This window comes from Hippocampus guttulatus, chromosome 22 (genome assembly GCF_054856545.1).
Source record: "Hippocampus guttulatus isolate MCC_2025c chromosome 22, RoL_Hgut_1.0, whole genome shotgun sequence".
Lineage (NCBI taxonomy): Eukaryota > Metazoa > Chordata > Actinopteri > Syngnathiformes > Syngnathidae > Hippocampus > Hippocampus guttulatus.
The window spans coordinates 7139892-7163766 of record NC_141282.1 but is presented as its reverse complement, the minus strand read 5'-3'; the positions used below and the strand labels follow the sequence as shown (position 1 = coordinate 7163766).

The 23875-nt window shown below is 48.1% G+C and overlaps 2 protein-coding genes and 1 long non-coding RNA gene across 6 annotated transcripts; 2 read left to right on the top strand and 1 right to left on the bottom strand.

Annotated features, from left to right (window-relative positions):
- Nucleotides 1-263: 263 nt before the first annotated feature.
- Nucleotides 264-9523, top strand: yaf2 (YY1 associated factor 2). Its single transcript, XM_086103455.1, has 4 exons — nt 264-428; nt 790-915; nt 6723-6878; nt 7534-9523. Exons 1-4 carry the CDS (start codon nt 403-405, stop codon nt 7787-7789), a joined length of 564 nt encoding a protein of 187 aa, XP_085959581.1. The 5' UTR covers nt 264-402; the 3' UTR covers nt 7790-9523.
- On the bottom strand, nt 1734-23793 carry LOC147186338 (uncharacterized). 2 transcript variants are annotated; one of them, XR_015099294.1, is made up of 5 exons: nt 23199-23793; nt 19904-22069; nt 16866-16966; nt 2404-2586; nt 1734-1880 (listed from the first exon to the last, which is right to left on the bottom strand). It is a non-coding gene; the product is annotated as an uncharacterized LOC147186338 (long non-coding RNA). The 2 variants fall into 2 exon arrangements; XR_015099293.1 differs by lacking the exons at nt 19904-22069; nt 23199-23793 and adding an exon at nt 18547-18774.
- Nucleotides 10052-13153, top strand: gxylt1b (glucoside xylosyltransferase 1b). Of its 3 annotated transcripts, none has more exons than XM_086103452.1 (6): nt 10052-10193; nt 10624-10827; nt 10930-11385; nt 11533-11656; nt 11801-11973; nt 12590-13153. In XM_086103452.1, exons 2-6 carry the CDS (start codon nt 10687-10689, stop codon nt 12749-12751), a joined length of 1056 nt encoding a protein of 351 aa, XP_085959578.1. In that variant the 5' UTR covers nt 10052-10193; nt 10624-10686; the 3' UTR covers nt 12752-13153. The 3 variants fall into 3 exon arrangements, with proteins under 3 accessions (XP_085959578.1, XP_085959579.1, XP_085959576.1); XM_086103453.1 differs by having other exon boundaries at nt 10930-11061; nt 11134-11385; nt 11801-12715; XM_086103450.1 differs by lacking the exon at nt 10052-10193 and having other exon boundaries at nt 10672-10827; nt 10930-11061; nt 11134-11385.
- Nucleotides 23794-23875: the final 82 nt, after the last annotated feature.

Here is a 23875-nt window from a genome sequence, read left to right as displayed (position 1 = left end):
TTAAAAATACGAGCACAAGAACGGATCTGTTCGCGCATCTTTGTCGTCGAAGGTGTGCCGGATGTACCATTTTATTAAAAATGAGGGGAAAAAAGCCAACTAAATAAATAAATAGGCGGTTGGCGACCTAGATGTGGACATTGAGGACAAATGACGGCGCTGTGGAGCCATCCGTGAGGAATGTCATGTCAGGCTCCGGAAGCAAGGCCGCCCGCGATTGGCCGAAGCGGGTCACGTGACGGGCTCCCAAGCCGAGTTTCCACGACAGCTGGAAGCCGAAGCGGCAACGGGGCGCATCGCTTCTTCTCAAAAGAATCGGGACGCGGGTGGAGGGGGGGGGGGGGGGGACAAACAGGCTTCTGCTCGTCTCGGCAACCCCTTCCACAGACACCCTGGTCTGGCATGGGCGACAAGAGGAGTCCCACAAGGTAACGACGGCGGCTCGAGCGGCCTAGACGACCAAAATGAAGCCGTGTGGTGGGGGCAGACAGTGGCGAGCGCGCGAGGGGGGGCCGGGAAAAAAAAAGAAGCCTTTTTTTTTCTCCACGGTGTCTTCTTGCCCCCTTTTTGGCGTGCGTGTGCTTGTGTTTGTGCGAGCGTGCGCGCGCGCGCGACTGTTAAAGCCTGATTACGGCGTTGGGATCACGGCGCGCGTTCACACGATTTCCCTTCTGTGATCCGCGAGCCAGATGTGTACCATCGGTAGCAGTCGCTCGGTGCGAAGGGGCCACCCTCTCTTGTCTGCACGCCGCGGATTCCCTCGCTTATTTGTCCGTGTTTGTTTTCAAGGCCGAAGCGTCAACCGAAGCCCTCCTCCGACGAGGGGTTTTGGGACTGCAGCGTGTGCACGTACAAGAACACGGCGGAGGCTTTCAAGTGCATGATGTGTGATGTCAGGAAAGGGACATCAACAAGGTAAGACGGCGCACGTTGGTCAATCTATCGCGTCTTGAATCTGCTTTGTACCGCTTTCCGGTATGGATTTACAACTCTCATTTATGAGTCTTCAATTTAACTGTCAATCAGAGAACAAATAGGACGTCTTGTCCCGGCCGCGAGTGCGGTTACGTTCCATCGTCCCAACACTTGTGGGAAGCGATAGACTGGACTTTTTTTCAGTACTGATGTCACGGCAAGCCGGAAGGTGACAGCGTCCAATCGGATTGCACTGATATCATCGCCTATCATCGATGATTCCCAACCTTTTCTGAGCCACGGCACACATTTGGAAAGTCCCGAGAATACCGCCAAAGAAAAAAAACCAATGAAACCCTAAAAATTGTACCCAAAATGCTGATAAACACAGATCAATACATGGAAATGTGGGGAAAAAATAGACTGTACGCTGTGAAAGCTTGGATGGCAGCACAGAACCTCCCCAAGAGCGAACGACGTTGGTTTTGTTGACGCGTGTTCCGATCAATGACGTGATTGATGGATCGGCAAATTATGATTACAACCGATCCGATTTGTGTAAAGTCTAATTTTATGTAACTCTTGCCATCAATTGGAGGAGCATCTCATTGACCTGCCTGTCTCAACACGTTGCTAGCATCGATAGATGAACAAAGATTCGTTATTATTTGTCGTCAACAAATGATTTCGAGCCAATGAAGTGAAATCGGATCATTTCCTGCGGCACACTGGAGCTCTCGCGGGATGATGCCAAAATGTGCAAATTTCAATCGGTTTGCGTTTGTCTTGACACTGACCTTGGTGAGATTTGAGTAACACACTCGTCTCGTACTCGATGGCGCTGGAGACGGCGGGGGGGGGGGGGGGGGGGGGTGGAAGCCAACATGATCCCCTTCCTGTGCCGCTGCTGATATTGGAGTGAAGCGATCCAGGAAATGAGTGCTATTCCTGCTGGACACTCTAACCTGATGAATACACAACAAAGGGCTGAGCGGGAGGAAACGCAACTTTAGTGCAACATCCAAACATGAATGTGTGTGTGTGTGTGTGTGTGTGGGAAGGCTCGCTGTGAAAGAGGTTGTCACCGCAGCTGCCAGAGCGACAGCCATAGCTTATTACTATGCAACAGCTTAATCAGCCTGCTGTCATCAGACACGCTCACGCTCAGATGCACATTTCGCACTTGGCCGCACACAACACACACACACACACGTTCTGAGTTACTTGTGTTGTGGAGACTGTAGGGACTCGTCATGCTCGTGTACAACGGCTGCAACTGTGGGTTGTTTTTTATTTTTATTTTTTAACCCTCCACGTTTCTGACCACATTTCGACGTTGCTTTGGTCCACACTGCATCTTTGCTGGCCGATGTCATCACAAAGCCAACGACATTGAAAGCCTGTCCGGAAGCATCTTTTCATTGACACTTCAAGCACACACACACACACACACACCGCGTTCCTAAATTTCAATGCTTTTTTTTCCACCTCCTGCGATTTTCTGCGGCTCGACGGCAATTCCCGCTTGTGTGGCGGTGCTGGCGGTCAGCTTGCCAGCTGTCGAAGCTCCCATCGCCTCCATTGGCCAAGGTTGCTCCGACGATGTTCGCGCCAACCTTGGTTCGAGCAGCCGAAATGGTCCCGTATTCTTCATCGTGTCAATCGTGTTTTCTGTGGAAACAGTTCAAAGAACAAAGCACGAACGTGACCAAACCACAATCAAATTGTCAAAATGAGCCAGGATCCGGATGCACTGTATTTCGGTTCGTGCGGGCAAAGGCGTGCTCTCGCGGGGCGATCACTAAATCGTAGCCGCGCGCGTTGGCTCGCCAGCGCTGCGGCAAAGACGGTCGCGCAGGTGGTCGCTGCTGTTAATGGGCGTGCAAAATAGACAAGCGGCTCGCTCGGCACGACGGTAAAGGGCAAACGACACGCAGCATACAAATGCAAGATGGAGACGGCTCCCTCGCCGGTTGCTAAACAAGTGTGACGGAGCTGTAAAAATGAAAACCGGTGGAGCAAACCCACGAGAATTGCATCTCGCTTTGGTGCCGCGCCATTCTATGTCGAGTTACTCCGCTGCTATTTCAGTGCTAGCTTTGCGCAACGTAGCTCGGCTTCCGCGTTTTTCCGACGTACGATGAGACATCTGTCATGCCACCCTGGCCGAGGGCCACTCTCCTGCACGTTGAAGACGTTTGCCGAGCCTCATTTAATGAATTGTGCAACATCGCTGCAAGTTAGAAGAGGATGCGCACGTGCTACCTTGATTTTGAAGGCATCGGTTCGGTTCATCTTGGGTCGAGTTAGGGAACGGAATGCAAAATAAATCGCTCGTGTTTTGTGTAAACGGATTGAACGGCATTTAAAAAGAGACATCGGCATCTTGAATCTTGCCGATTTTTTTTTTTTTTTTTGTTAAGTGCTGCGTAAATCATTTTCTTTTTCGTCAGAACTGAACAATGCGGGCGGCCAATAGGGAATGACTATCATTGAAAATGATGAATTTGAATAGTTTCCCCCTTTGTCCTTTGTGACTTTCTCCCCAACACCCACGCCTTCCCTCTTACGCACACGCGCACACCCACTTTCTGTTTTCTGCGTTCGCTCTCTCACCGGAGTTGAACTTAACCCAGGGCATATCCTACGCTGACAGGCGGACTGATAGACGGCTTTCATCGGTGCTGCATAAACAAGCGGCAACCTTCTCCGTCGGCATTTGGAAGCGCGTCATCCGCCTGCACCGAAATTGGCTTTGACGACAGTTGCCAGACGGCGAACGCACGACGATGAATCGGAATTGAAGCCGAACGTGGGCGGCCGCATCGGCGCAGAGCGCGGGGCGCTCTCCTTGCAAATAAGGCCTGCAGAGTTCACGGGGGCAACACGTGAGGCGTGTTTGTTCGAGCCCATCGTGCGAGTCGAACGGAATTTTGTCGAGCCGAGCCATGTTTGCTCTGCTGCTTTTCTAACTGATCACGCCCTTCAGGTTACCGCTTCCAGTGCCGCATACAAATAGTGAACATACACGGGGGGGGGGGGTTTACAATGAAGCGTGCCGTAGGCCCGTCACCACGGCTCAAGATTACGGCGACGTGATAAGCCTGCAATTATGGCGCTGACACTGATGCATGACATTCAGCTCCGAGCAAGGAGTCAGGAGGGGAGAATGTGGCGGTGTGGCTAGCGGGCTGTCTAAAAGGTGTCATAAAGCACAGGACGTGACAAGCCATCTGTCTCCCCCCCCCCCCCCCCACCCACCCACCCTCCACACACACACAGGCAATCATCCGCACAATGCGAGCATGTCGAGGCGGGAAGAGGCATTAATCATCAGGTTGGATGCGCTCCCGGGAGCGAGCCTCACTACCTGGTGTTCGAAAGCGCGCGAGCGGGTCCCGACACACGCACGCCCACGCCCGAGCGGAGAATGCGCGGCGGAGCATAAAATAAGCTATTTGGCAACAATCATCACAGAGCGGAGATGAATGGTGTCGTATCTGCCATGCGGGTTTGTTTGTTCGTCGCACAACAAAAAAAAAGGGGGGGGCCCCGCTTTAGCACACAACGAGGCCATCCAGCGACTCTTAAGTATTTAGCTGGGGGCCACGATTGGTCAGTACGGCAAAAATCAAGAGAGTCAATTTCAAGCTGCGGAACACGAACTGATGAGCTCAACGATAGCAGAATGCGCGTGCACACTCCTGTCCTATGTTTGAAAAAAGGTTGCCATTATGCGCTCATTAACCGGGAATGTGGCGGTCCTCCTACTTCCACCCCTTTGGGAAGACTTAGTACAAACTTTGGTGTGTGTCTGTTTTTTTTTTTGGGTCAAGCCAGATGTTGGAAGCGTGCAAGGTCGCCGGGTGCGGCGGTGAGGAAGGGAGCTCGAGGGGTGTGATCGTGCTAAACACTCGTTGGCGTGTATTTGTGTGCGCGCACCCAAGTATGTGCTCGGGACATATTTGGGGAGGGGTTAACCGGAGTTCCTCTGACAGGAAAGTAGGTGTGAGGGAACAGTTGCACTCGGATGCCTGCAGGACAGGACGAGTTCAAGGTGCGTTAAAAAAAAAAAAAAAAAAAAAGGCGTGCACGACGGTTGCTGGGACAGCTCGTGCGCCAAACGTGCATTTATTGGCGACATCAACGGAGTCACTGCACACGATGGCGAGGCCGAAAGTGCGCCGAGAATAGCCGCCTGATGGGGTTAACAGACGCCCCTCTGTTTGGACGCGGCGCGCTCAAATGAGATTGACCGTCTCCTCTTTCAGCTTCGGGTTATTGAACTGGCAAAATGGGCCAGATTCTGTTTCGGAGCAAAACAATGTCATTAGGCGGGCAGAGCGCGCGGAACGTTTGTCATATTTCAGCCCGGCGAGGCGTCTTTGAATTGGATCCAAATGGAAGCGCCGGCCGCCTCCCGAGGAGTCGGCTTGTTTTAGAGCTCGGCGAGGCGGCCGGCGTTCAGCCCAAGGGCAGGAAAGACAATGTGAGTTTTGTGAGCACTTTGTCGGTTGTGGCCGCCGCACAAAACAAGCTTTGTCACTTCGGCAGGAGGAGGAGGATCAGGTTTGTCGAGGAGAGCGGCAAATTGCTTCAGCGGGAGGGTTGGAGGCGGCATTTTGGGTCGGCGGTGGAGTGGGACGGGGGTGGGGGGGGGGGTGTCTTTATTTAAAAGGTGTCAGCGGTTCAGCAGACAAGATGGGAGGATGGCGGCATGGCCTCGCGTCACACTCCAGCATCACGACGTGGTGAAGATGCAACCAACAAAATGATGTGGCGCGGGGGGAAAGGCGGGGGGGGGGGTATTTATTTAAATATATATTTGGCGGGGGGCACCAAATTGGGTCGCCGTTGAATCATTTAACAACGCTCATGCCCGCAGAACTAATAGCACTGACATGCACAAGTTGTATTTTCACAATCCGTTGCGTCTAATCAGCGGCGCTTTTTCCAAGAGTTGCCACGCGGCTTCGTACGCTCACTTTATATCTCAAGCTTCATTTTCACATCAAGCTACCGTGGAGCGAACAATATCAAACATTAATGAGCACTGTGCTCGACGGTGCGTCCCATCATGCCCTTGTGCCTCCCCCCCCCCCCTCCTCCCCGCGCACGTCTGGACGAAGTTTCCTCGGAGAGCCATGTACAGCAACCGGCCTTTGTTTTTCAAAGACGCGGACCGCAGTTACGCGCGATGTTGCTTTTTGCGCCGCGTCATCCTGCGTTTGCGCGTACAAGATGCGTGCCGGCCGCTCTCGCCAGATGTCCTTTTCAGCACACTTGCCTCTCGGCTTGGGGTCCTGCCAGCCCTTGAAGCGCGCACACATGCGCCCCCCCGAGAAAGCAATACAGTTTCAGCCTTTGTACAGGCACCGACAGCCGCCACGGATCAGTCGGCTGGCGAGGGATGCCGGGCAGACGACGTGAATACGAGCGTCTCGTCGTTCGCGTTTACTATTACGCAGCCATGATTTAAGTGTGACGTAAAGCGAATCCCATTGAATATTCGGGGCCTGCAATGAAACGCTTCAAGCCCGGCGTATGTCCGGCCCACGGCTTCGTATAATGGCTTCGGAATGGCCGAATCTGTATTCTACATGCAGCGAGTGTCACCAACTGCCACTTTGTCGAACACTTTGGGTGCAACCCCCTAACCGGCCCCGGCAGCCATTACCGGCTCTTGATTACGGCGGCGCGCTAGCACGCGGCAATGCGCTGGCTATGATATTCCCTCTCATTAATCTGCCACACGTCTCTTTTTCTCCTAACCACCCCTGTCATCCCCTCACGGCCCGACCCGACAGGAAGCCACGCCCAGTCTCCCAGCTCGTCTCGCAGCAGCAGGCCACTCAGCAGTTCGTGTTACCCTCGCAGCCCAAGAAGGAGAAGAAGGAGCGCGTGGAGCGGGAGAAGAGCGATAAGGAGCCGGCGCTCAAGAAGAACGGTCACAAAAAGATGAGGTGAGCCTCGTGATGACAGGTGAAGGGAGTCATGCAGTTGTTGGGAGTAAGACTGGAACATCACGAGAATTCCATGCAGATTTCAAAAAAACAAACCAAAAAATATATATATCCCAAATCGTCCCGTGGTATTGTACACGCATTCAGAAATTTTTTGAAGTTGCTCGTGGCAGCTGACTTGACTCGTTTAACTTGATCATTTTAAGTTACCGTCACAATCTGCTGCCACTAACATCAACACGCCATCCCAGAAGTCATGTTTGGCGGTGAAAAAAAATAAAAAATAAAAACCTCCGATAAATAACGCTGCTATTGTATTGCATGAGCGGTTCGCAGCTAGCCGCTAAGCGTGTCGCTCGGCCATCGTAACGTAACTATTTTTTTACGACTGCAAGATGGAGTCATGACAGCGTTTTTTAATCTTTATTGGATCTGTTGACTGTTTTGATTGAAATTCATTTGTTACTTTTATCTTTTGTTTGATTTTAACTTCTATTCTGATTTTTGAAAATTAGCCGCAACATATTAGCTTGTTTCACTTATAATATACACGAGTACAGAGAAAAAGGGCAATTTGGGGGTAGGTCGTATTATACTGGGGTCCATGTTATTTTACGGCATTTCTTTCGTGATTTTATTTTTTTATTTTTTTCAGGCCCAGGTTAAAAAACATTGACCGTAGCAGCGCCCAGCACCTGGAGGTGACGGTGGGCGACCTGACGGTCATCATAACAGACTTTAAGGAGAAGGCCAGGCCCTCGTCCACCTCGGCGTCATCCTCGAGCGCCGCGTCATCTGCCGCCGACCACCACAGCCAGAACGGCTCCAGTTCGGAAACCACCGAGAAGGGGCTCTCGCGCTCATCCTCGCCTCGGGGAGAGGGCGGCTCGGTTAATGGGGAGTCCCACTGAGCCCGCCCTTTCCTCCCATCCCCGCCCCGGCTGACTTTCTGTAATTGCTTTTCAAGTGGGAACTCGGAGCCTTTGTCAGGCACAGACCCATCAGGAGTCGAATCAGTCACCTCCGTGATTTCCGAAGCTATCCGCGCGACGGGAAGCTTTTCATTTGGACGATTTTCGCGCCGCTTGAGAGAATCCCACGCATTGTGCGAAGCTTCCGTACAGATAGCTCAGATTTTACCACAGCCTTTTTTCAGGACTGTGATGACATGCTCAGACACGCTATGAACAGTGAAGTGCTCCGGTGATACATTAGCTTTTTTTTGGGGGGGGGGGGGCATCCAGTGCCCATCTGTCACACCCTGCAAACTCAAACCGAGAAACTGGTTTGGGGGGGTATTAAAGACCACATTTAGGGAAGGTTTAGCATATTCTTAAGGGTCATACCAGTGATTTTTTTGTTCTTGTTTGCGTGCCGGAGATTTGAAGCTAATTGGACGACGTGGGATTTGTTGTTCTCAAATGCTATTTTCAGGAATGAATTCAGTTGCGTCATCTCACCGGGTTCAAACAAGCCGGCTTGGAAGTAACTCAGGATTGACACCCACCGAAATAGACATCTCTGCACCTCCTGGCAAATCAGGTTTCAGACGCGGTGAAAAAGATTACACGCCGTTTGAGAAAGGAACATTTTGGCTGGTCAAAGTGAGCATTGTTTTGGGCGTTTTTTTTTTCCCCCCTTTGGAGTAAAATCGCCGCCGCCGCCGCACAAAAGGCAACTCCTGCGCGACGAGCAAAGACGACGCGGATGCGGTTCTGTGGACCTCGTCGTGGCTAAGGCGCCACATAACACGCGGAAGACTTCGGGACATTTATTTGCCAGGCAGATGATAGCTCGATGTGGGACGAATTTCAACAACGGTTTATGCTCCCATCATTTTCATGTAGCCAACTGGGGGAGCTTTAAATGTACTAAACTCCCGGACGAGCAATGAATAGTTATTGTAAGGACACAAATACGTCTACAGTACAAACATTTAGAGTCACACAGATTAATGGATATTTATGATATATTGTACTACCATACCATGTTTTGATGTGGCTGTTTGTGTCATATCAGTGTTATTGCCATGTTTGTTTGTTTGTTTTCCCATTTTAAGCGTCGATTCAACTGTCACAGCATGATAAAATGTGTTCGAACGTGGGACAAGTTGGTATTGTTTAGAGCTAAGGTTCAAAACACTAGCTGGGACTATGTGTGTGGGCCCGTGAGAACTGCTTAGAAATCTGTTACTTGGTTGTGGCAAGAATGGAATTTTTTTGGGGGGGGTGGGGGGTGCGGCGGGGGTATGTTTTTTGTTGATACATCTCCTTTTGCTTTGCTCGGTTGTTATGAAGTGTGTGTTAATTACATATCTGTCCGAGTAACAAAACGCAAACAAAAAAACACTATTAGATGCAGTTTTACTTTTGATTTATTCAATTAAATTGCCTTGATTACATGCCAAACCAAGACAGCATATTGCTGTACTGTACCGTATGTACGACTATACATTTTTTTTCACCCTTTAGCCCCACCTGGTGAATCGTTTAGTAAATACTGTACTGCTTAATATATGTGGGATAACAAAGCCCTCCACCCTCCCCTGCTAGTAGAAATACAGAAATAATGCATACTGCAGTTGAATTCCACCTATTGATTAGCAGACATTCTAAATGTCAATAAACAAGCTCGTTTTCCCTTTGCTTCATTAACATGCAATTGAACACGAGGCTGCTGCTGCTTGTGGAAGAAGCTTTTCAGAGTTGGAAGTCAAATGAAAGTTGACTAAGGGGGGAGGAATCCCACCCTTCCCCCATGACCTCTCGAATCTGTTTGGGAATTTCAAAAAGAGGAGACAACGAAGGAACATCACTCCCGGAAACTCTTGCACCCTAAAAAAATAAGTGCCGCACAACAGTGGGACAAATATTTGCATTTTCTCTATTATGTGGTACAGTGTACCACCCCGAACGTACATTAAGGGCCGTTTGAAACGGCACTGTTGAGTTTTAAACTTTTAAACTGTGGGGCATAACTATGTAATACGGATAAATGCTTCGTCGTTTAACTCTAACCGGAAACGCTTACGCGTTGCCGTTAACTTATATTTAAATATTCGCGTTCTTATGTGTCATGTCTTTATTCCCGAGTTCCGCGCTAAACCTCCAGAATGCGGCGTTACATTCGTGCACTGCTGATGTGCACCGTGTTTGCCGTATTTTCGGGATTGTACGTTTATAGTGCACTTTTTGACGCGGATGTGTCGGCCGGGGCAAACGGGGTGAAGACGATTTACGTCCCCCCGAAAGTCCCACGACCCGGGCAGGAGGACCCGAACAAAGCGGGAGCACAAAGCTCACATCGACATAACAGGTGAGGAGAAATACGCGCGTCCTTGTCACCGTTTAGTGGTTTAAACGACTAACCATATTGGCCCGACATTTGTGGCTCAAGATGTTTAGAAATTGTCATTGCACAGAGCGCTGGCTGATAATGACGTCACGGCTTGGTTTATAAACGGGATTCACGCGAGACTTGGGCATGCGCGTGACTCGGAGGGAATGATGCGTTCAGGTACGTCAAGAAAATCGGACGGACTACAACTTTTTTTAGTCCAACTCAGAATAAATCCTTCACAAATCAAGTTTTTGGACTTTTGAAATTTCAAGCTTCAGATGGCAATATTACCAACTAACACCGTTACAAAAGCGCGCAATCGTGGTTTACCGAGTATCGTACTGGGCTCAGCGAACCCTCTGACCTAATGGTCAACTGATGACTGTTTTGGTCTAACATCGCTCAGGTACATCATGCGTCAGCGGGGCGAGCTGGAGGTGGGCGGCCAGAGCAGACCCCCCCCCCCAGCATGCACTTGGCTGTGGTGGCCTGCGGCGAGCGCCTGGAGGAGACTGTCACCATGTTTAAGTCGGCTGTGCTTTTTAGCTTCAAGTGCCTCCGCTTGCACATCTTTGCTGAAGACCAGCTGCACGCCAGGTTCACGGAAGCAGTGAGTAATCGTTTGGAAAATGATCAAAGCCAAGCGGTGTTGAGAATCTGACGAGTTGTTTTGCAATTTGGAATGACGAACCAGCCGTTTCTTCTGTTCTAGTTGGAATCCTGGCCCGCTTTTATACGCTCCCGGTTCCACTACACCGTCTACCCCATCCGCTTCCCCAGTGAGAATGCGGCAGAGTGGAAAAAACTCTTCAAGCCCTGTGCCTCCCAGAGACTCTTTCTACCCGTGAGTAACAATCACCGCTGCAGCTTTGAGAGAACGCATTCTTGTCGGCTCATTCTTGTTTTTGATGCGCAGCTTATCCTGAAGGACATTGACTCTTTAGTCTACGTGGATTCAGACATCCTGTTCCTACAGCCTCTCGACCGTCTGTGGGATTTTCTGTCTCGGTTCGATTCCGCGCAGCTGGCCGCCATGGCCCCTGAGCACGAGGAACCCCGCGTCGCTTGGTACAGTCGCTTCGCCCGGCACCCTTTTTACGGCAGAACAGGCATCAACTCGGGGGTCATGCTCATGAACCTCACAAGGATGAGGAGCGTGTTTTTTAAGGTGAGGGGGACAGGTTGCGGTCGTGGTGTAATACAACCGATGACCACAAGATGTCCCTAGCGCACTGTATTTGATTCAGAATGCAGTACCGGGCTTTAGTTACACGCATTTAAAAAAAACTTCCTTTTTTTTTTTTTTTTTGGTCAGAATGATATGACCTCCGTGGGGCTCAGATGGGAGGAGCTGCTCATGCCACTGCTTCAAAAATACAAACTCAACATAACCTGGGGGGACCAGGATCTTTTAAACATTATTTTCCACTACAATCCTGGTGAGTGGAAAGTCCCGAGTTGCAGAAGGGTTGTACTTTGCCCAAACGTCCACTAGACGTCGCCCCAACCACATTGTGCTTTCTTTCGCGTTATTTGTCTCTTTTTGGCTGTTTGCAATTATCGATCCCCTCGCGCTTGTCCAGAGCTCCTACTGGAGTTTCCGTGCCAATGGAATTACCGTCCCGATCACTGCATCTACGGCAGCAACTGCGCCTCCGCCGAAGACAACGGGATCTACATCCTGCACGGAAACCGAGGCGTGTACCACGACCACAAGCAGCCCGCCTTCAAATCGGTCTACGAGGCCATACGAAAGGTGACTTTGAGTACCACGGCGAGCATTTATTTGCAGGGATTAACCAAATTGAAGGTGAGATCGGAAAGCTCATTTCCCTCCCGGGAGGACGTTTATGGGCTGTTTACCAGCAGTGTCATAATATTGACGACCGCGCTGGCATTTACTTAATGATGCCATCAGAGCAAATCTCATTGCCTTTCTACGAGGCACGGCATAGATCAGGGGAACGGCGGATCTATAGCCCGTCGCGTGCAAAAATTACCTCGCGTGCGTTGTAGGTATTAATTTGGTTTCACTCAGCTTCTTGAGTGCATCACTCTAATAGGCAGCTGGGACAGTAAACTGTAAAGATTGTAGTGGAAGGGTACAGTGCAGTTATTTTGGCAATTTTGCTGATTTATGACAGACGAATTCTGACTGCAGAGTTGGTTGTGTTTTATTTTGGACTGTTCTGACTTTTGTCGGTAACAAAACGCTTTGCGCCTCGCGGATTAACTTTTTAATTTATCCGTTTGAGCGATATCGGTCGCACCAAAATCTCCCTGAAGCTCCACTTAGCAAGAGAAAATGGCCGTGTCCGAGCCGGTCTCACAAAGTCGGGAGCATCTAACTCGCTTTTGTAACTTGCTCGCAGTACTCGTTTGGTGCCGATCCAGTGTCGTCCCTGCTGGCCCCGCTGCAGAAGCAGCTGCTGAAGACCACGCACACCTACTGCGGAAAATCCCACGCGCTCTTCACCAAGGCGCTGGCGCACAGCCTGGCCGGCATTAACGGGAAGGCGGCGCGCTCGCGGTGACGCGGGCGTCAGCTGCATCACACATCTGGCACCTCTGCATGGTGCACATGATGAGCTACTTTTAGATTATTATTATGACTCCTCACGTTTTGTTTTTTTTACTGACTAAATGCAAAAACCTCAAAGAGAAAAGAAAGCCTTTTACTTTCCATATTGGAGAATTTGTCAATTTGTTATCAGAGAATGAAACAAATAGTTATTTTTTTTTTTTAGGATGTCACTCCGCTCAAGTGTGTCTATTTTTATGTTGTTGTTTTTTCCCTTTCCAACTGTGAATTTACGTTATTATTTCTGTTGGACTTGTGCTGCAAACTCTTCAAACCAAAGTATTACATTTTTTTTCTTTCAACACAATTGAATGTAAAATGTAAAAAAATAAAAAATAAAATTGAGTGTAATCGACCATTTCACCTTTCATGAAAATTAAGAAGACGCAACGTATCGGAAAACTGATCAACGACGTCATCGATTCACAAACTACGGAAGCGTGGAACCGCCCAGTTCAAGAGTAAACTTTTATTTCTTTTTTTACTTTCTCTGCAGGCACCTAATGCAGACGGATGCCGCGCTTGTGCAACAGATCGATGCACTTGTCAATAATCTAAAAGCAGACCACCTGAGGTGCTCCGCCCGTGTGTGCCCGAGCTGGGAGGTGCTCATAAAGCGCAAGTGATGGCCCAATAGCTGTGATCCTGGACAACATCGACTGGGGGGGTGGGGGTGGGGGTCGATTTTATGTTTTCCCCCATTAGGAGCTCAACGCGGGCGCCTCGATACGTCGCAACACAAACAGGTGTCATTCATCACCATGTCGCTATATGAGAGCTTATCAATGATCTTTATTAGCCAGTGCTCGGAGACAATATGTAGCAGACTACGCACCACCCCCCCCCCCTCCCCGTACGGAGACAAGCAAGGTGTTGAAAAATTCAAAATTACTGCATACAACCTGGCAACGTTTTTTTTTTTTTTAATTAAAAAACACAAATTGGGATTTTTCTTTTCCAGGATAAAGAGCAGCCAGCGTGAAAGAGGACCAAAAAAAAAAGGGAGAGAAAAATGAGAGACAAAGTGAAGTACCTCAAGGTGAGGGCGACTATTTTTTTCCAAATAGTGTTGGCACAAAAAAAAGGAAGAAAAAAAGCTGAAATGACAGATGGGATAAGTGCACTTGGGAAGGACAGTGAAAGACCTGATCGAGTGTTTTCATGGAAAGAACAAGACAGACACACAACAAAAAAAAAAAAGAACGACAAGGTCTGCCACTGCCAATGGAGCAATTAGGACGTCTTCTGCACGCTTTCTTTGGGTCGGTGCAGCTCGCAGAATGGTTTTGTCAAAAGAAAACAAATCGAGAGATGTGATGATTTTGCACTGAATAGTTTTTGAATGGGCCTCGTTTTACGTTCGGGTGCAAATACTTAAAAACGGAAAGAGCGCCTCCTTTTTTTAATCATTCGATGGAGAGTCGAACCTCATTTCAACAAAGCGCGTTTTCACTTCGACTAACGTTCACGCTTCAAAGTCACGATTTCACTTCATTCATCTTCCACTTGCCGATTTTGCTGTCAACGAAAACCTGACTAACGTAAACCGCCAGATTGTATTTTTATTGGAAATGGTGACAACGAACGACCGTTTTAACGTACCGATTCGTTATGTCCCTCGAGGTACATTGTAACAGGGATCGACTGTATCAATATCAACATCGATTTTTTTTTTCTTGGGGGGGGGGGGTACGCAAAAACTTGTCATTGTACCGAGGGTTTTGTGTATTAACAGAGCTATGCGTGGTATTTTTGCACATTTGCGCGTGCATGTGTACTCATGCGCTGCACAGCAGGGGGGCATTTACATGTTGTAATAGGGTCCATACATCACGGCCGGCCGTGTCATCTCGCACCCCCCCCCCCCCCCCTTATTCAAATGTCAGCACGTTTGATGTCCGGCGAGATGGAATGTGACATCTTTGCTCGGCTTGGTGACATCAAGACTGCACAGATTGCTTTATTTACTTCACAGCTTGCGCGCTCTGCCCACTTGTCAGACTGCAAATGCCACATGGAGCCAAGACGGAGGATTTCGAGACACTTCCCCCCCCCCCCGCCCCCCTCCCGCTGCTTTTAGGAAGCCAGCTCGAAGGAATCTCTTGTTTTAAGGCCAAATGTAGACATCAGTCCGATATTTATAGTTGGAGGGAAGGACGAAATGTCATTGAAACATTTGTGTGCTTCTATTTTCCTTCCAGTGTGACTCCGTTATCAAACGGCGGGCTCGAGGCAGTCGGACGAGCCAAAATGAGGTCGTTGCATACACACGACATCCAAGGATAAGGACAAGAAGCCGCAAAATAGGACGCAAGTATTTCAAAACGCTATTCCGATACCACCGATGTTGACAAAAATCTTCCTAGTCTCTTGAAAAAACACACACACGCTCGTGTTGCCCTTGCAAGCTTTTCATTGAGCTAATTACAGTGGCAGTGAATAGAGCCCGCGTGGACAACGGCGCTCGATTGTCGAGGCACCCGTCGCCCCGTAGACAGCAATTACCTGCCTGGCTAGAGGCAAGTTACAGGCAATTGCCGCAGAGAGTGCAAGTGACGGCGGCGGGGCGGGCGGGGAAGGGGGCGGGGCTGTGTTATAGCCCCGCCCAGTTAGTGTTTCAGGCGCAGTTTAGGTCAATCCGAGTCGCTCATTTTCACGTCGAGAAGAAACTGTTGACTTTGTGAAGCAGTCAGTGCGACGGTGGGGGGGGGGGGGGGGACTTCCTAGTTTGACGAAACGCAACAACGGTGACGTCCAAAAGCGCAAATGCATTTTTGCAGTGCAACGCATGAGGAAATGAATGAACATTCATTCACACGTTATAAATGGCGTCAAGCGTGTTTTTTTTTTTTTTTTTTTCATCACCGGAGTAAATATTGCGCTCTTTTTGAATTAAAAGTCACCAACCCACCGCCCACTTTCCTCCAAATCACAGCCTTGCCGCTCGCGGGCTCCCTCAGGTGTCAATTTACGCCTTGGGTCCATTTTATTGATCCGCTCGGAGGCACACGCGTGTAAAAATCTGTGAAGCCAAGTTGAAATGCCAGCTACAAATTGACGGGCGCACGCCGTACGCGCATCTGTGCGCGTTTCACACACTGTGTGTGTCCGAGCCTGAAAGGTGGAGAAACACCCGCTATCTGTTCCCATGACAATAAGGCCCCGCTGTGTTCATTTAAAGCCTTTAACTTGTTGTTATGCCGCGCAGCGGATGGCGTCAAGTGTGAATCCCGCGTGCAAGACAATAAATCAATTGGACTACAGCTTAATTATCTATACGGGGGAGGGGTGGGGGGGGGAGCAAGCATACATGAGGATGATTTGTCTATCACTTTAGACATGACGTCAGTGATTAAATGCGCAAGCTAACAGTTCAGCGCCCTGCTGGCTTTCCGAGTCTGCGAAATCAAATGCATTCAGAGAGAGCTTATCGGTCCTGTTTATCAAGCCCCAATCTTCCGGGGGGGATATGAAGCTGATGGCCTTTTCAGGGGGGGGAACGACCAATCACCAGTACAGTCGGAAGCAGGCCGACTAACGAGGTCTGCTAACGAGGGAACGCGGTGAAAGGAATATAATTGTGGGGGAAGAGTCATGATTATCTAGCCTCCAAAGATGGATCGTGTACTGTCAGGGGAGAAGAGTGGCGGTCGCCAAGTGAAGGGAAAAGAGAAAAGTCAATATGAGAACACTTTGGAAGGCAGTGAAGCAGATAAAAAAAAAAAAGAAACAGAATGTGTCACGAGGCTGACCAACATCTGTCCAGTGCTGAGAAAAACAGCTTTCAGCCCAATACGAAATTGACAGTCAGAAAACCGTGCCGCTTCAGAGGCATACAGAAATATATTTTGGCGCAAAAGTGAGAATATCGGTGAATATTGTTCTCTTTCCATGTGTTAAAGGAGCAGTTGTATATCTATGCTAATTTACATTGCAATGTATCACATTTTCAATTCAAGTTAGCATTAAGCTAGCGGGACCTTCGTTATGATTTTATTTCTTTTATTTGTTTGTGGTTCAAAGCAGCAGGCACATAGTTTTGACGGATAGAAAAGACTCAAACTCACAGATTGGGCTTTCAGTCTTTGTGGCCTCAGCGCAAGTGACTCGCTGGCGTGGATGCAGGTGAGGCGGCGGAGGATGTTTTCAAACGGGAGGAATCCGGTACCTGGCAAATCAGAGAAAGACAACTCAAAGGTCTTGCGTGAGGATGACAAAAGAACAAGATGGCAGTGCCGTGTTACAATCCAGTGGAAAAAGATAAAAACTCAAATAAAAACTCGCATCGGATAGCAAGTTTTGGCCAAAGATACCTCGGTTCTACAGGGCCTTTCCGTACTAGTTGCATCTGTTGTGAAACGCGCTCAACACATAAAGTTGCATCGAGTCAATTTATGGTTTCATTAAAAAATAGTCGACTCAAAAGAGAGTCCGTTCTGCTCACTGAAGATGATTGTCATGGTCCTTTTACAGGCACCAATAAAAGTGAACGTTTTGTTGTGTTTGCAAAGTGACGCATTCGTGATCAATTTCGCATGGCCTTGGATCGCTTTCCGCCTTAGCGAGCGCCGTATCTCATCTCTCAGGGCAGGCACTGTAAATGTTTTACGGGCTCGAACTAAAAGCTCGACTTTTTCGACTTTCACTGTTGATTGAAGCTCTCGGTAAGCGTCTCGCCACTTTTTCGATGCGGTCTTCTTTTTTCCCTTTTCATTTTACGACAGTAAAGAAATTAAATCGGTCCTTTGACCAGTCTTGTATGTACATTACCTCTGTACAACTGAAGAATTCTATTAATTGTATTGGTTGCAATCAAATAGAGAGTGTTCAAACAAGCGAGCGATTCCCACTCGGCGTGCGCGTTTACTATATGCTGTGCATCAATATGACACGTTGGACACGTGCATAGATTGTTTGGATTTACAGCCCTGTCGAGGAATAATTACATCTCCTAATTGCATCAAGAAAGAGCTCCAGTGGGAGCAACGAGGCTCCAAAACAAAGAAAGATTAATAAGGGAATGATATGACGGCGCCTTGGAGGTGGATGGGTTGCTGTAAAGAGGCCGGGTTTGAAGATGTGGGCAAGCAAAGCTTAATCACTTCATCCGATTGCTATCTGGAGCCGTGAATCACAATTAGCTGCCTTTTTGTCAGTTTTGCAGAGTCCATTTCCATGATTAGACTCTGCGTCTTGTCAACCGACATCCTGTGAAAACATTTACAAGTGATCACGTCCCTGGATGCTTTAACGCAGCTTTCACTCATATTTTACATTGGATTAATCTCACAAATCAAAATTTGCACAATACTGTATGTATACATTTTGCGTGTTTCCACGTATTTGTATATTGTATTGTATTTACTTTTAATCACACACTGATATAAATTATAAATTAGTTCGGGGGCTGGAACAGATTAATTGCATTTCGTGTCTTCAATGGGAAATACTGCGTCAGTTTACGAACGTTCTAGGGTTCCAAATCTATTTAAAATTTTTCGGATTACATACTGCTCAACTGCAAAAAAACTAAACGCATACTATGATTTTCCCAACCTGTGCCAAGGGCTCGCCACCATAAAAACTCCCATTCAAAAATGGCACAAAACTGCAGAACAGAAAAGCAACATCGCGTGTAAGAACTCACTTTGTGTTTGTTTTCACAAAAATCAGCCCACTCAACGTATTAAACGATTAAAATATTAAACTAACACGTGAATCCCCAAATTGACAGGGAGGCTCACTCACCTGTGTGCAAACCGCAAAGTTGGTCCCCTTCGTCGGAAAGAATCGCCAATTAGGGCGCCATTTGCGTTTGGAACACTATGAAGCGTCGAATATAGTCATGTTCTTCGACGACACAAATTTGCTAACTGCTTGTACACTTCAAATGAACTGTCAACACCGCTATACATTAAAAAACAACAACAAAATACAAGCCTCTCGGCGTTCCTTTGCGACCAGTATCGCGGCGGTCATGACACACTCTTCTTCTCTGACGCAGACCCTCGCAGTCGGAGGAGCTAGTGAGCGAAGTCTGTCGCCTTGTGGCTAACACTGGTATTACATCTTTCAACGGCTCAGAAACAGTACATCATTTTTGTTTCAGGAATTAATCGAGTGCGGTCACGGTTCGCCAGTTGCCTAACACTGCCGTTTATTTGTGTTTGTATATACGTTACAGCCACAATTATTATTTTTTTATTTTGTAAACTACGTTCACGTTCCACAATGTAGATCGAATGCTTCTCTCCACAGGTGTTACCGAAAAGTAAACCGGAGGTCTGTTTGTTGTCGTCTATACTTCCTATAACTTTTTAAACCTCAATCATCTAATCCCAAATGTGCTAATTGTGTCAAAAGCTTTCTTTGATAAGATAAAAATGCTCTTTTACCAAATCCATTAGCGGCCTTGCAGTGCCGTATTCTATACATGCCTTTGTCATTTTTAATTCTGGACAAATATGAGACAATGGGCCTTTCAGTGGCAAGTGCTTTCCCTCAGCTCGCATGGAAGAAGCCACATCGTCTCCAGACAGCCGCCTTTGCAGCAGGCTTCCTCCTCTTCGTCTATGCCATGAACAAACCTCAGCGGTTGTCCTGGTTACCTGCAGATAAGCCGCTAGTGTAATTTAGTTAGCTTGTTATCTCCAAGTAGAACGGGGAAGTGGGCAAATGAGGCACTTTGATGATTCCCCCACCTCCTCCCCGACCACCACAACCCCCTCCGGAGAGATTTGCTTGATTACTCTGCTGCGGGAAAAGTGCCGTTTTTACAAGTTTAACCACACATTTTTTCCCCCCCTCCTTCCATGGATGTGCAGGAATGCAGCAGGGCTCTCTCCGCAGAGCCTCCCAAGTATCACCTGGGGTAATTGTGAAGGATGCTAATCTGCGATTCGGTTTGATAGTGTCGTCATGAAATATTCACGCGTCTCCCCTACCCGCAATAAGCCGCCAGCAGCTCCCTTTCATGGCATCATCGCGCGCGATACTGGCAAGAGGCTGTCTGCGAGAGCGCGGGTGTGCGAGAGAGGGACGTGGGGGAAATCGGACGCGGATGATACTTGACAGTTGTTCACCGCCGCGTGACGCCTCTTCTCACCTGAAGCGCCCGGCGTCCTTCACGACCATCTGCCCGTCGTTCACCGATAATTGATTTGTCCTTGTATGCAAGCATCTCGGGTCGGGATTGACAGATGCTTTGTATGGAGCATATGGAATGTATAGGAAGAAAAAAAATATTGGCATGCTGAGACGAATCACGACAAGTCTGAAAATGTAGAACAAGGCGAACATTTTATTCAAACCTTAAAAAGCCACCGTGCATGTTTCTTTCTCAACAATGTTGCCAACTAGTGGTCTGACATGCCCATTGCACCATTTGTGGGCTGGCCTGCAAGGTGCGGAGATCTTGAAAGGGTAGATTTCAAAAAGGCAATTCGATAACACCCTTCGATAATAACTGGGCATGGCATATTTTCAAAACCAAAGTACACATTGAACACGAAAATACAGCCTTGTTCTGCTTCTCACTCTCAGTTGCTGGCATAGCTCGATAAAGAAAGACACATTCTATGAAATCGTTTTTGGACCATTTGATTGAATCTGGTGGTTCGGGAATTTACTGATGTATTTCGTCTGCCAGGCTGAGTGAACATGAATGACAGAATGTATGATTTACATGCCATGAAACAAGCGTTGGCAAGTTTTTAAAAGTAACATTAGCCTGAAATTGCAGCATCAACTCCCTCTTATGGCCATTGTGGAATTCCGCCCGTCAATTAACGCGACAGCTCCGCAGGCATGTTCTCTTCTGTGAGGAGAAAGCCGAAACTAGCCGCCCCTAATTGCTCGCTGGATATATTCCCTGGTGCTTGCGCTGAACAATGGCAGCGGATAATGTATTGCTGTCACAGAAGGTTAAATGCTTTTGCCGGCATTACAATATAATTAAGCTTTTGGATTGTGTGTGTTAGGATAATAAACCCAAACATGATTTGCGTGCCATGTCTGATGTCATCAGCCACATGCTGCCCATTGTAATGCAACAGGGAGGGGGGGGGGGGGGGGGAGAAAACAAATGTGTTTGTTTTTCAAACCCAAGAAATTCTTCAAAATGAACGTTCACTATACCCTGTCCATGAAAAAAAAAAAAATCCCATACCTACATACATTAGAGCGTATTTTGCCGGGAAAATCCATTCGAGTGGAGCTCTGTGCACGTTTGAGGTGATCCTGTGTTAATGGCGCGGTGACTCTCCGACACCTCCCCGGTGGCGTTAACCCATCGGTAATAACGGCAACCCGAGGAATTGCAGTACCTAGGACCAAGCATATTGCTTATTAGCGCACATCTCTAGGCCCCCGAGGAGAAGACGACGGGAAGTAAAAGGCCGCACTAAGGAGGTTCTGCCGAGTGGCTAGATGGATTTCGTGATTGCGCCAATCCCTGCAGGTAAGCCCAGGGTGGGAAAGATCAAACGTTGAGATGCTTTCATCATTACATGTTCCAATCCATAACATTACTTGAGCTATGAAATGGAGCTGGAGCTGTGTTTTTCTGTTCACGCTATTTAAAATCAAATCAAAAAAAAAAAAATCGCCATGTTTGGTTTGAAGCTTCGTCTCCGCAGTGTCCCCAACTAAAAATATTATTGTGCAACGGAAGCAACAATTAGTTTTGGTGTCATTAAAAAAGTTGGATTTTTTTTTTTCCTCATCAAGCCCAAACACAGAATATGAAATATCAACAAGCTTCATCGACACACAGTACTTTCCTTAATTTGACAAGCGCTTCAAGAAACCCCAGTGAGGGCGACCGTTCATCTTCATCGAGCGGTCGCTCGGTGCGAAACGCTTAATTAGGGCCATCCAGCGAGAGAGATTAACAATTCTGGTTTGCTGCATTTTGCTTTGAAGCACTTTCCATTGATCGCCTTGTTCATGCTTGGATGACTTTCATTGATTTCGGTCTCAAAAGCCAAACACTTTGCATTTAAAGGCGGTAAAGTCAATTGAAATGGTGAAATATTTCGGTTGAAAACAAAACGCGTGCGGCTTTTGTGGCCCCATTAGATACTGTCCGAGTTGCATGGGAAAACGCATAACATGTATTCGGTGTGACATGAGCAAATTCTGCAATGACAGCGTCTCCGCGGGTGTGATTTGACTCCCCCTACCTCAGTTCCGGCTCGCGCAGCCTCACTCGGGTTGGCCTGTGTTTCCATCTTTCCGGTGACAGCAGAGGCTGGAAGCACCATCTTGCTACCTGACAACGAGAACACATTTGCAGTCCATAAAGATACTCTCAAGGAGCTCCTTATTCCCCACCACGGAAATCCTTTTCCCTGTTAAAATGAATTTTCTCTCATCGGGCCGAGATGACATTTGGTAAGGGTGCAGACGCGTGAGGGGAGCGGGGGGGACTCAGACTGCCAATGTTACTACGTTTAATTTTAATGAATGTCTATGAACGTGTACATCAGCAGCGGTTGAGAAATTATGCAGGGAAAAAAAGTTGAATATATTATCCTCGCAATCCTTTTATTGCGATTGTTACGTCTTCAAAATATGCAAACAACTCTAGCGGCAGGACAATAATTCAACCGAGTCCATTAAAAGCTTCCTCCTTCGAATGCGTTCCCATTGTGTCGAGTAGTCACACGGAGCCGCACAACAATTATGAGCGTTCACCTCACATTTCTTCACCTCTTGCATTAAATCACTTCATGTTCTTTTGACAGGTTGGGTGCTTGTCTTTTTTTTTTAAATTTCTCTCAACCGTGCGATGAAAACGTCGTCCGGTCGATGAGCGAAATGCGCCGACAATCCAAGCGGACAAGTCGGCGCAGTCCAATCGCAGCATCGGCGCGGGGTGTCTCAGCTCAAGGGCACTGCGGTCAAATTTTGGCTGAGGCCGAGACTGAAAATGGCGCCAAACCAACCTTTAGGTTATATGCAGCCCGACGAGATAAAACGGGATATACAGGCTAATGAAAGTCGTGCATCTTTTATTCATGACCTATTTTGCATCTCGGCGGCATATTCGGTCTCATATAACTAGAAATGTGAGGTTTCCGTGCCCTCCCAAAAGCCAATAAGTTTTATTTTGGGAGGGGACGGGGGTGGGGGGGGGGGTTATTATTACCGCTCTCTGGACATTGCATGACCAGAGTACCCTGCAACTTGAGACTCTTAGCAACACAAATTTCGTTGGTTTTTAATCCCAATTAAAAATTGTGTTGGCTACTTATGTCTACTGTCATGTAAGGCCTGTGGTTAGAGCCCCAAAGGGGTTTCCGCTTTCCTCTCATCCCTTTCTCTTGAAGGCCAAACCTCAAACGGGATGTAGTACGACTTTCCATGGTACACAAAAATACAAAAGCGCAAAGTCTCACCTGCTGCAGAGTTGCCAGAGTGGTCGCTCGCCGCTTGGAGGTGTCCTTAGATGAAGAGAGCGGCGGGATGCTGCAATTTTCAACGCCGGCGCCGCCTTACCCACTTGGCTGCTGGAATATAAATGAAGCACAAAGATGAGAATATGAAACATATTTCGCATATTGATATCAACAGTGTGTCCCCCCCAAAAAAAAGAATAAACCTGCGCTAATCAGTCCAAAATGGACTTGATTGCGTGTGGTCCCGCTGGCCTTGGATGATGCACACACAAGGAGGCAGGTTGAGTTTGGAGAGAGAAAAAAAAAAAAGGAGTTCACCTGATTGAATGCGATGCGCAGAGGCGCCACTCTGATGTGTCTCATTAATTCTTCAGCTCGGCGGGCTGCGGACGGACGCGGCAGATTGACGGGGGATGAGGAGACTTCCGCGCCGTCTCGCCAACACTTTGAAATGGAAGTACAGTTTCGCGAGACCGCCTCCCGCCTCTAAACGGACACTCCTGGTTTTATATACAAGCGCACAAGTCTTCCCACTGCAAATGCATGAATCTTGCAAATTGCAGTGACATGATGATGCCTTGTCAAACTTGGAAACGGCGAGTAACAATATGGAGATCAGGAGACGTCGGGAGGTAATAAGCCAGGTGCCGCCATTAGGGGGGCTCCCGAGTGTTCAA